This window comes from Hemitrygon akajei, chromosome 17 (assembly GCF_048418815.1).
Source record: "Hemitrygon akajei chromosome 17, sHemAka1.3, whole genome shotgun sequence".
NCBI lineage: Eukaryota > Metazoa > Chordata > Chondrichthyes > Myliobatiformes > Dasyatidae > Hemitrygon > Hemitrygon akajei.
In genome coordinates this window covers 28560857-28572887 of record NC_133140.1, presented here as the reverse complement: position 1 = coordinate 28572887, position 12031 = coordinate 28560857, and the positions used below count along the sequence as shown (strand labels likewise).

Below are 12031 nucleotides of genomic sequence, written 5' to 3'. Positions count from 1 at the left end.
AATCTTAATGAAGCACTTTTATGTTTTACAAAAGTGGAAAGTGTTATGAGGCCTTCATTATCACCAAGTAATGGATGCAGAATATTGATGCAAAACTGAAGCCTCCATCATGAAAGACCTCCTCTCCCCCCACTCCTCTCACTTCTACCATTGAGGAGGTGGTTCAGGAACCTTGGGTCCCACACCACCAGGTTCAAGAACAGTTATCACCATACAACTATCAGGGTGCTGAACCAGTGTGGATAACTTCACCCACCTCAACTCTGAACTGATTCCACAACTCACTTTCAAGGACTCTACAACTCATGTTCTCAGTATTATTAATGTTTTTATTTGCACAATTTGTCTTCTTTTGCACATTAGTTGTTTTATCACTATTTATGTACGAGGAGTGATTGATAAGTTCGTGGCCTAAGGTAGAAGGAGTCAATTTTAGAAAAGCTAGCACATTTATTCTTCAACGTAGTCCTCTCCTACATTTACACACAGTCCAGCGGTCGTGGAGCATATGGATCTTGGACCTCCAAAAATTAATAACTCCTTAGTTATTAACTCATCAGGGTGATTGATAAGTTCATGGCCTAAGATAGAAGGAGATGAGTTATTAACTTCAAACTGCCTGCCTAATCACTCAAAGAGTTGAGCTGCACGTGTATGTAATGACAGCTGTATAACTCATCCCCTTCTACCTTAGACCACAAACTTATCAATCACCCATCTGTGGACACTTTCTGGAGGTCCAAGATCTGTATGCTCTACAACCGCTGGACTGTGTGTAAATGTAGGAGGGGACTATGTTGAAAAATAAATGTGCTCGGTTTTCTAAAATTGACTCCTTCTACCTTAGCCACAAACTTATCAATCACCCCTCATATAGCTTTCATAAATTCTATTGCATGTCTTTATTTTCCTGTAAAAGTCTGCAAGACAATGAATCTCAGTGTAGTAAATGGTGACATCCATGCACTTTGATAATACATTTACTTTGATTTTGATTTTGACATCGAGCTGTCTTGTTCTGTTCTGCTCTGAAGTCCTAGATGCCAGAATTTCAGTCACCACTTGTAACTCAAGCTACTCTTCTTGAAAATAAAAAGTCAAGCAATCTGGAGCATGTTGAAATGCAGACAGAATGAACTCCAAACAAGTAACACAGACTTCAACTCATAGATAACAGTAATGGAGTGAAGAAAATACTGATTTTAATGCAGTAAGCCCTGACGCAAGAGTGGAAGAGATTATTTGGACTCTTCACCCTGTACCAATTTGAAAAGAGAATTAGATTAATGTTCAAAAGATATTTGCGGGGATTTTGAAAAAAAAGGTAGGACTAACTGGATCAGGCTTTCACAGACACATTGGGCTGGAGGTCGTCCTGCACTATGTCATTCCGTGCCTTAAAGGCTTTAAAACAAAAGCTTTGGATGCAGGATGGAAATTGCATCAAAAGTGCATTTGAAAATGCACACATTAAATTACACTTATTACTCCCACTAAAATTGTTTTGCATAACCACAAATATAATGAAATAGCATAATTGAGAAATGCAGTACAGTATCACCCATTTCTTTTCCTTTCATTATAAGGTACTTCTCAATTTATTCAAAAATGTTAGTCCAATGTACTTCAAAGTGATGTAGCAAAATGGCTCATCAGGGGAATAAATCAATGGATTCACAGTAGCTTAAGTTCATTGAAACATTTAAATAATTTATATTGAACCAATCAATAGCTTCATTGGTTAAACCAGTAGATTTCTTAGTAAACTGATGTATCGCATCTCAAATAATGAGCAAAATTAGAAGAGTTTCTTAAACTTAAAATTCAAAGTTCAAAGTAAATTAATTATCAAAATATCTATATGTTCCCATATACTACCTTAAGATGCATTATATTGCAGGTATTTAGAAGAAAAATGGGAATTTTACAAAAAAATATATATATACATAAAAAGACCGATGAACAACCAAAAAAAAAATACTGAGAACATGAGTTGTAAAGAGTCCTTGAAAGTGAGACTCTAGAACTTGGAATCGATTCAGAGTAGTGGTGAATGGAGTTACCCATGCCAGTTCAGGTGCCAGGTGGTTGTAGGGTAATAACTGTTTCTGAACCTGGCAGTGTGGGATCTAAGGCTTCTCTATCTCCTGCTCAAAGGTTGTAGTGAGGAGAGGGGAATGGCCTGGATGGACTGTGGGGGCCTTTGATGATAGTGGCTGCTTTTTATGGCAGCGCTCCATGTAAATGTACTGAATAGTGGAGAGGGCTTTCACTTTCTGTAGCTTTTTCCATTCTTGAGCAATGGTGTTTCCATACCAGACTGTGATAGCAGCCAGTTAGGATACACTCCACTGCGCATCCATGGAAGCTCTTGGTGACGTGCCAAATCTATGCAAACTTCTAAGAATGTAGAGGCCCATCATGCCTTTCCTTGTGATGACACTTATGTGCTGATCCAAAAACAGATAATCTTAAAATTAAGGAATTTAAAGCTACTGACCCGCTCCACCTCTACCTCCAATGGACCACTGGCATTGTCTTCTTGTGGTAGGAAGTCAGCTCTTTAGTTTTGCTGACATCAAGTGAGAAGTTGCTGTTGTGGCACCACTCAACCAGTGTTATAATCTCCTTCCTCTACGCTGATCCCTTACCACTTCAACAACACTGCTGTCATCCCCAAACTTAGATACGGCGTTTGAGAGGTACTTGACCACACTATCACACTTACAGTTTACTATTCTTTCAGTAGAGCAAACTGTGAAATCTTTTCATTTTGTCCAGGAGTATCTGCATGCTTTGAGGACAGGGCCTGTTTCAAACAAAGTTGATTCTGAACCAACATTTAATTAAAATGTAATTGTCTTGACAGTGTTACGCACTTCCATTTCAAACTCTTGTGATTGCTTTACATTCAGTGGAACAATATCACCCATGTTGTTCAGCTCCACCTGACAGGGACAAATAAAAACATGACTCCTAGATATCAAACGAGCAGTACTATCATTGATTCTCAGTGGCAAAATGACCACTGAAGTTATTAGGTAGCCTCCAAACTGGTGGCATGAACAGCGATTCCTCCAACTTCTGATGATTTCCCCCTCCCCTCTTCATTTCCTCACTCTGGCCTCTTGCCTCTTCTCACCTGCCTACCACCCCCCCTTGGGTCCCCCCCTCCTTCCCTTTCTCCACTCTCCACCCCGATCAGATACCTTCTTCTCCAATCCTTTGCCTTTCCCATTCATCGCCTCCCAGCTTCATAACTTCATTCCCCCCCCCCCTCCACCATCCACCTGGATACACCAATCACCTTCTAGCTTGTCATCCTTCCCCACCCCCCTACCTTCTTTTCCAGTTCTGATGAAGGGTCTCGACCCAAAACGTAGACTGTTTATTCATTTCCATAGATGACACCTGACCTGTTAAGCTCCTCCAGTATTTTGTGTGTGTCAGGCTGAAAATATTCCCTGTCCTTGGTTAATTTGATTCATTGTATAATATCGTCACTACAATCAGCACAATAAAAAAGTTAAGACTAGATAAGATGTACTGAGTATTGAAAAGAAAGGTTCTCAGTACATTATATGACAATGTTAGGGATTCTGTATTCTTTTAAAAACCTAGGAAAAACATTTGTTTAGAACTTTGCTTTAGAGTGGAATCTTCAACTTACTTGCTCAGTTTTTGTAGTTGCAGAGATAGCTTATCAAAATTCAGCAGGCAATCTGAGATGATCACCTCTATTCTCCCATTGTCACACCCTGTAAAAAAGGAAAAGTACAGATGTGTTGAAGGGAACCAGCTGGGGCACAGTTAATTATATTATCAGCAATAAATCCAGTCTTCTGTGGTCATGAAATTTGTTAACTTAGCAGCAGCAATTTAATGCAATTCATGATAATATAGAAAGAAAAATAAATAAATAAAGTGAGGTAGTGTTTGTGGGTTCACTGTCCATTTGGGAATCGGATGGCAGAGGGGAAGAAGCTGTTCCTGAATCGCTGAGTGTGTGCCTTCAGGCTTCTGTACCTCCTACCTAATGGTAGCAGTGAGAAGAGAGCACGCCCTGGCTGGTGGGGGTACTCAGTAATGGACGTCGCCTTCCTGAGGATCCATTCTTTGAAGATGCCTTGGGTACAGTGAAGACTAGCATCCAAGATGGAGCTGACTAATATTACAACTTCTTATAGCTTCTTTAGGTCCTGTGCAGTAGCCTCCCTCCCGTCATACCTGACAGTGAAGCAGCCTGTCACAATGCTCTCCACAGTACACCTATAGCAGCTTTCGACTGATTTAGTTGACAAACCAAATCTCTTCAAACTCTAAATGAAATAGCCACTGCCTTGCCTTCTTTATAGCTGTATCGATATGTTGGGACTAGGTTAGATTCCTAGAGATCTTGACATCCAAATTACTCAATCTCTCCACTTCTGATCCCTCTATCAGGATTGGTTCATGTTCCCTCATCTAACCCTTCCTGAAATCCACAATCAACTCTTTCATCTTACTGACAGTGAGTGCAAGTTTGTTGCTGCAACACCATTCAACCAGCTGGTATATCTCACTCCTGTACGCCCTCTCGTCACCATCTGAGATTCTACCAACTATAGTTGTATCATCAGCAAATTTATAGATGTTATTTGAGCTATGCCTAGCCACACAGTCATGGGTATAGAGAGAGTAGAGCAGTGGGCTAAGCACACACCCCTGAGGTGCACCAGCGTTGATCGTCTGTGAGGAAGAGGTATTATCACCAATCCGCCCAGATTGTGGTCTTTTGGTTTGGAAACTGAGGATCCAATTGCAGAGGGAAGTACAGAGGCCTATGTTCTGTAGCTTATCGATCAGCACTGTGGAAATGATGGTGTTAAACACTGAGCTACAGTCAACGAAGAGCATCCTGACGTAAATGTTGTGTTGTCCAGGTGGTCTAAAGCCGTGTGAAGAGCCGTTGAGATTGCGTCTGCCATTGACCTACTGTGGTGATAGGCAAATTGCAATGGGTCCAGGTCCTCACTGAAAAACGAGTTGTTTCTAGTCATGACCAACCTCTCAAAGCATTTCATCACTGTCGATGTGAGAGTTAATGGACAACAGTCATTAAGGCAGCTCACATTACTCTTCTTAGGCACTGGTATAATTGTTGCCTTTTCAAAGCAAGTAGGAACTTCCACTTGCAGTGAGAGGTTGAAAGTGTCCTTGAATACTCCAGCCAGTTGGTTGGCACAAGTTTTCAGAGCCTAACCAGGTACTCTATCGGGACCTTCTGCCTTGCGAGGGTTCACCCTCCATAAAGACAGCCTAACATCAGCTTCCAAGACAGAGATCACCACATCACTGTGTGCAGCAGGGATCCTCATAGCTGTAGTGATATTCTCCTTTTCAAAGCCTGCATAGAAGGTGCTGAAGCATCACTGCCATTCATGCTACTGGGTTTCGCTTTGTAGGAAGTAATGTCTTGCAAACCCTGCCAGAGTTGTCATACATCCAATGTCACTTCCAACCTCATTCCAAATTGTCTCTTCGCCCTTGAAATAGCCCTCGGCAAGTCATACCTGGTATTCTGCTACAGGCCTGTGTCGCAACACTTGAATGCCACAGGTCCAGCCTTTAGCAGACGATGGACCTCCTGGTTCATCCATGGCTTTTGATTTGGGAATGTACAGTCAGTCTTTGTGGGTACACACTCATCCACACAGGTTTCAATGAAGTCGGTAACAACTGCAGCATACTCATCCAGGTTTGAAGATGAATCCCTGAATACAGTCCAGTCCACTGATTCAAAGCAGTTCTGTAAGCACTCTTGTGCTTCCCTTGTCCATATCTTCTTGGTCCTCACTGCTGGTGCTGCAGTCTTCAGTCTCTGCCTGTACTCAGGGAGCAGATGTACAGTCAGGTGATCAGACTTCCCGAAGTGAGGGTGTGGAATAGCACGGTAGGCATTCTTGATGGTGGTGTAACAATGGTCCAGTGTGTTGTTTCCTCTGGAATTACAGGTGATTTGTTGATGCTAATTATTTAGTGATTTTTTTTCAGGCTGGCATGGTTAAAATCTCCCAAAATGCTGGTGAAGGTGTAAGGTGTGCTGTTTCATGCACATTGACATGACAGAGCTTCTTTAAATTTTCATACCAAATTCTTCTCCAATAAACTTTCACAATGAACAGTTCACAGATGAAAGCATCTTTAGGTTAGTTAGAACCCTGAGTCTTGTACTGCTTCCAAGGCGGAGGGGAGGTGGAATTGGTAACAGGAAGCCACCCAGTACAAATTTAAGGAATACCCTGTGGTTTTCCTAATGGAAGACCTTTGGGGTATGGAATTTGAATGTGAGATGAATGCACAAAGTAATGGGATCAGGGGAGCTAGATCACGGGATGATGGATGGTGGGTGGTGGTTGGCGGTAGATGCATTTGCATCAACTAGGCTGTCTTACAGCACGGGAGATACATCTGCGACCAGTGGGGTTGTTGCTGTTACTCAGTGTAGATTGCTGGTGGTCAGGATGAAATTCTACCTTGCACATGCAACCATGCGCAAGGTAATGTGCAGGGGAGATGGGGAGGCTTCCCAAACCCCAGGACCACTGTCCGGAGGATGACTACTGGAGCTGGAGTAAGGACCACTTCCCCCTGCTGCTGGAAGGCATCTTTTCACCTGCTGACAAGCCCAAGGAAACCTGGTCATCTGTAGTTAACTACAAATCAGTGCTGAAGTGGAAATAGATGGGTTCTGTCACCCATTCTGGTCACCTCATTATAGGAAGGATGTGGAAGCTATGGAGAGGGTGCAGAGGAAATTACCAGGATGTTGCCTGGTTTAGAGAACAAGTCATATGAAGCAAGGTTAACAGAGCTGGGACTTTTCTCTTTGGCGCGTAGAAGAATGAGAGGGGACTTGATAGAGGTCTACAAGATTATGAGAGGCATAGACAGGGTGGATAGTCAGTACCTGTTTCCCAGGGCACCAATAGCAAACACCAGAGGGCATATGTACAAAATTAAAGGAGGGAAGTTTAGGGGAGACATCAGGGGTAAGTTTTTTACACAGAGGGTTGTGGGTGCCTGGAATGACTTGCCAGGGATGGTGGTGGAGGCTAAAACATTAGGGGTATTTAAGAGCCTCGTGGACAGGCACATGAATGAAAGAAAAATGGAGGGTTATGGGGTAGTGTGGGTTTAGGACCTTTTTTTTAAGGATTATATGGGTCGGCACAACATGGAGGGCTGAAGGGCCTGTGCTGTGCTGTAGTGTTCTATGGTTCTATGGGTCATTGAAAGGTTGAATTAGGCATCCTGGGTTCTGGCAATTGATTGGTGTCTGTCCCTCATTCCACCCTCAGCTGCAATTGAATAGGGGTAGAATGGATTCCTACTTGAGATTTTCAGCTATTGAATCTCCCACCGAAGTGAAATCCCAGCACAGTGAGCAGATTCAGATTGATTTATATATCAGATTTGCATGGAAACGTGCAGCGAACAGCCAGCACAACCTGAAGATGTGCTGAGAGGCAGCATGGAGCATCGTCACACATTCAGGCACCAACGTAGCACGCCTACAACGCTCGGCGGAACAACACAGAACACAATACAACCGCAAGCAACAAGCACCAAAAGCTTTCAAATTACCTGTCAAACAACTGCTTCTCATTGTTATTTATTAATGACTTGTACCCAATGAGTTAATAATGTCAAGATAAATAAACACATTCCCAGATGGTGTGTCACACTCAAGATAAGAAGCTTGGTGAAAAGTACAGGGAGGACATCAGAGGCACGGGTTTTTGCGCACAGAATGGTGGGTATGTAGAACAAACCGCCAGGGGTGGTGGTAGAGGCTGAAACATAGGGGCATTTAAGAAACTCTTAGATGGGCACGTGGATGATAGCAAAATGGGGGCTATGTGGGAGGGAAGGGTTAGATTGATTTTACAGTAGGTAAAAAGGTTGGGACAACATCATGGTCCGAAAGGCCAGTATTGTGCTGTAGTGTCCTATGTTCTATTATGGTCTTATGCCTTATGGTCCATCTGCACTACACTTACTCAATAACTGTAACACTTTATTCTGTATTCTGTTGTTGTTTTGCCTTGTACTACCTCAATGCATGATGCAATGAAATGATTTGCATGGATAGCATGCAGAATAAAGTTTTCACCATACCTCAGAATTTATGATGATAATAAAGAAATTAATGTCATTAACTAAAATCAATAAATAAGAAGAGCACCCTGTAAAGAAAAAAAATTAGGATCAAGCTGGTAAACAGACCTGGAAAACAGAAAATAAAGCAACATAACAAAGTGAGTTTAAACCAATATTTTAAAGGATGTTACTTCACACCTACCTAAAGTTAGGGCAAGATCAACATCAGTCTGGGACTCAACTTCAAAATCCATTGAGTGATTTAGCAGTAACCTAAGGAAAGAGGTAAAGAAGAAATTGTTTTGTTTAAACACTGCCCCATAGGGTCACATTCCCATGCGTGTTGCTCTGGTGAACACAATGCCTAGTTACTGAGGAACAGAACACCAGTACCATCAACCGTCAACTGCTTAGTGTACTGCAACACAGTCTTTAGACACCTATTGGGGTAGGGAGGATTCAGTATATTTTCCAAAAATGTGAAATGGCTTCCTTACCTCTAACACCCCTCCAACCCCCATCAGCGAGCTTTATAAGTGCAAGACATGTCATTATTCTTGCATTATTTTCACCCTTCTTTTCAGGATTTCTTAATATAGAAACAAGCTGACGTGCTCAAATCAACATTTTAAATGCATAGTTGTTAATAAAATACTTACAAAAGCTAACTGGAGCAGAGGAGGCGAAATCGGCCTCGAGCTGATCCTCAGATCCAAAATAAACGTTTAAATGCCTGTCTTGAGCAGAAGTCCTATGAACTTGACAGTGACCTCAATCGATAGGCACATAAAATCTGAGCTACCCACTGGCTGCACGTTGAGAAATGGGATGCCAGAACAGCATGCGGCTTACGTTTTACAATCAGAGTATGACTATTAAAACTGGAACAACAAAGTCAGCTCAAATATGTTCCATGTCTGTACACTTCATGTCCTAGTCCCACACTTGGGGCATTTCTGAATGCCTGTATAGAGTCAGCCTTGCATTTCTGCATCCTACACAAGCATTTTCTATCATTGATCTACATGCACAGGACAAAAGATTTTAATCACGTGAATGCTGCCCGCACTTTTATAGAAGTAATACTCATTTATTCCACATCCAAGAGAAAAATTATGTGCATTAACAAATTGTTCTGCAAATATTAACAATCCAAACACAAAGACAGTTTAATTAAAAGTGAATACTTGCAGCCAGTTGGTGTATGCATAGTCCATGGTTCCCTTGATGGTAGCAGCCACATTCTGGATAGAGACTAGGATTCCTTTTTCATTACTGAGTTCCACATTACTACTTTCCACAGACATATTCATTATCTGCAAACTCAAACCAAAGAGAAATGTCATTTTATTAACAGTAAATCAAGCTCTAATGATAATTTTTGGAAACATATTAGAGACTTTATCAAGTTACATTAAAGTTACTTGCAGGATTTATGGCTAGTAACAACTGGTTTGACAGCTGACTAATCCTTGTGGCACGTGGCCTTAAACCACACTGGTGTATAGGCTCATTAAAGAGCCACAGATTGCAGCACTGAACTCAACAAAGTGATAATGTTAATTTTGCTGGCAGAACTGAAACATCAGTAAAGACAGGTCTGACAGAGGCTGCAGGAGAAATGTCAGTGGGCAGATGGGACCCTAGGACCAGAGGACACAACCTCAGAATACAAGGACACCTCTTCAGAGCAAAGATTAGGAAAAAGTTCCTTCACCAGAATGTGGTGAATCTGTGGAATTTATTACCACAGAATGCTGTGGGGGCCAAGCCACTGGGTATATTTAAGGTGGAGGTTGATAGATTATTATGGGCAACAAAGGTTACAGGGAGAAAGCTGGAGAATGGGGTTGAGTGAAATAATAAATCAGCCATGTTGGAAGGCAGAGCAGACTCGATGGGCCAAATGGCTTATTTCAGCTCCTACATTTTATGATCTGCAATTCATGTCTCTTTGCTACTCACAGACAGCTTTATTCCTTGTGCTATTGTGAGTGAAAAACACAGGTTGTAGGTCACACTTGTACCAGCAATTTCTGTTGGTAAACGTAAAGGCCATCACGATGCATCCTATAATATCACTAAACGTTTACCTGAGCAGAGGAAGGCATAAGGCTCGCTAAAGAGCCACTGGTGGAATGAGATTCCAATACTAATTCATGTTTTGTATCACGGGGTTCTCAATTTGGGCACCATATGGCACGATTGGTCAGAAATGTGCTTTCTGGTCACCCACGCGTGCAAAGGTTTCCAGAGCACCGGGAAATCGGAGTAGGAGTAGGCCACTCGGCCACTCAAACCCTGCCCCACTGTTCTGCCACAGAACTCACTACTCTTCGGTGCCAGTCCCCCCGCAGCCCTCACATCCCAATCCTCCAAAACAAAACCGGTATCCTTCCTCGTCAAAGGCGAACCTTGGAGAGCTTACTTTTTTAAAACATATGAAACGGTGCCCAGAATCAGAATCGATTTTTCTCCAGCCATATCGGGGAACGAAGCGTGCCGGAGCGTCGTCTGGATCACATCACTGGTCTCCTGGTTGACTAGAAAACATGAAATAAGCCCGCTTGGTTAAACTGCCCGGAATATGTGCCTGCGGTCTATTCTCGCCGTGTCTGTGGAACGGGTAAACTAAACCGACCCGGGTTTAAAGAGGCCGAAAGACGGCGCAGCGATTATCCAGAGAGTTGAGGTGTCGTTTGATATTTGGCATCATTTCTCGCAGCAATAATCCACACGGATCCGTAACGCTCCTGAAACATGCCGCTTGAAGGGAGATTCAGTGAAATATGAATTTAAACAGATGAAGTAAGTTTCTGGGGATATAATTTTAAATTTTATTTTATTAAGTATATTTATTTTATTAAATTTTACTTAATTGTTTTTAAATCGTTTCCAAACCGTTTCCCAAATGCATTCGGTGTTCAGTGAATTTAAGCCGGTAATCCCAAGTCTCGGGTGGAAACACATTAGAATTCTCCCGCACAAACTACTTAAAGTTTGCGGAAATTCAGTCCTAAACTCGGCGGCACCTTTCGAGGTTTCCCGTTGGTCCCTTTGTGATAAGCAGAAATCGTTCACACCGTGCGGCATCGGTGGGGGCGGGAAGTCGCCGGTTCTGATTCCTTTCCCAGAACTTACATATCAGGGCGGCTTCCTTGGTAAACCTGCACACGATGCCGGTGACGTCCATGGATGAAGCCGGTGGTCCCGGGTCGCAGGACAGCGAGGCACCGGCCAGGAGCAATAACACGGGGCACAACCGTCTCAGCGGAAACATGTTTTGTAGCCGGCGCCGGACGGAGCGACTCTGAGAGCTGTCTTGAATGTTTCATATGGTGCATAACCCGGGCGCACGCAACACCCCCGCCAGGCTGCAAACGTCCTCCAGGACACTGTGCAAACATCTCGCTTGTACAAAGGTTCACGGCATTCCGCCGTACAACAAAGCTGAGTTTGAAATGACCGGTCGGAAATTCGGAAATTGACTGCCCCTCTCCCTGCAGATGCTCCCCGAGCTTCCCCCCGGAATGTATGAGTTTCTAAAATTTTAAACAGAGTTGGCCCAAGTCTATGTATTTCTGCGTAAATGCAAAAAAACTTCTGCAAGATCCGTTTATTCCTTATGGATTTTACGGAGATTCGGAGCTACGTATTCATACTTTTTTTTGGCGGCCTGTGTATTTATGGGAGCCCCATGCACAATGAAGCCTGGCTGTGTTTTGGGCAGCTACCGGGGTTTTATTGCCCTGCTCAGTGTTGAACAGGACGAGGCAGGTCGGTCTCACTAGTCTGGCTGTCAGAGCCGGTGAGCAGAAACTGCCATTGTCCGGAGTCGTGGATGGAGCTCGCTCAGGACTGCGAGCGGAGGCCTGGGCTGTAAAACGGC

General features: G+C 43.1%; 1 protein-coding gene across 3 annotated transcripts in view; it reads right to left on the bottom strand.

The window, feature by feature from the left end:
- Positions 1 to 11535, bottom strand: part of cetp (cholesteryl ester transfer protein, plasma) — a 191392-nt gene extending 179857 nt beyond the window's left edge. For all 3 annotated transcript variants that reach the window (XR_012101877.1, XM_073069833.1, XM_073069834.1), the window contains exons 1-5: positions 11284 to 11535; positions 10571 to 10685; positions 9334 to 9465; positions 8345 to 8415; positions 3671 to 3758 (exon numbers count right to left, since the gene is read on the bottom strand). Coding sequence is in view for 2 of the 3 variants with exons in the window: in XM_073069833.1 (XP_072925934.1) it covers positions 3671 to 3758; positions 8345 to 8415; positions 9334 to 9465; positions 10571 to 10685; positions 11284 to 11422 (545 nt within the window). In the remaining variant the exon portion in view is untranslated. The remainder of the gene's footprint in view (positions 1 to 3670; positions 3759 to 8344; positions 8416 to 9333; positions 9466 to 10570; positions 10686 to 11283) is intronic.
- Positions 11536 to 12031: the final 496 nt, after the last annotated feature.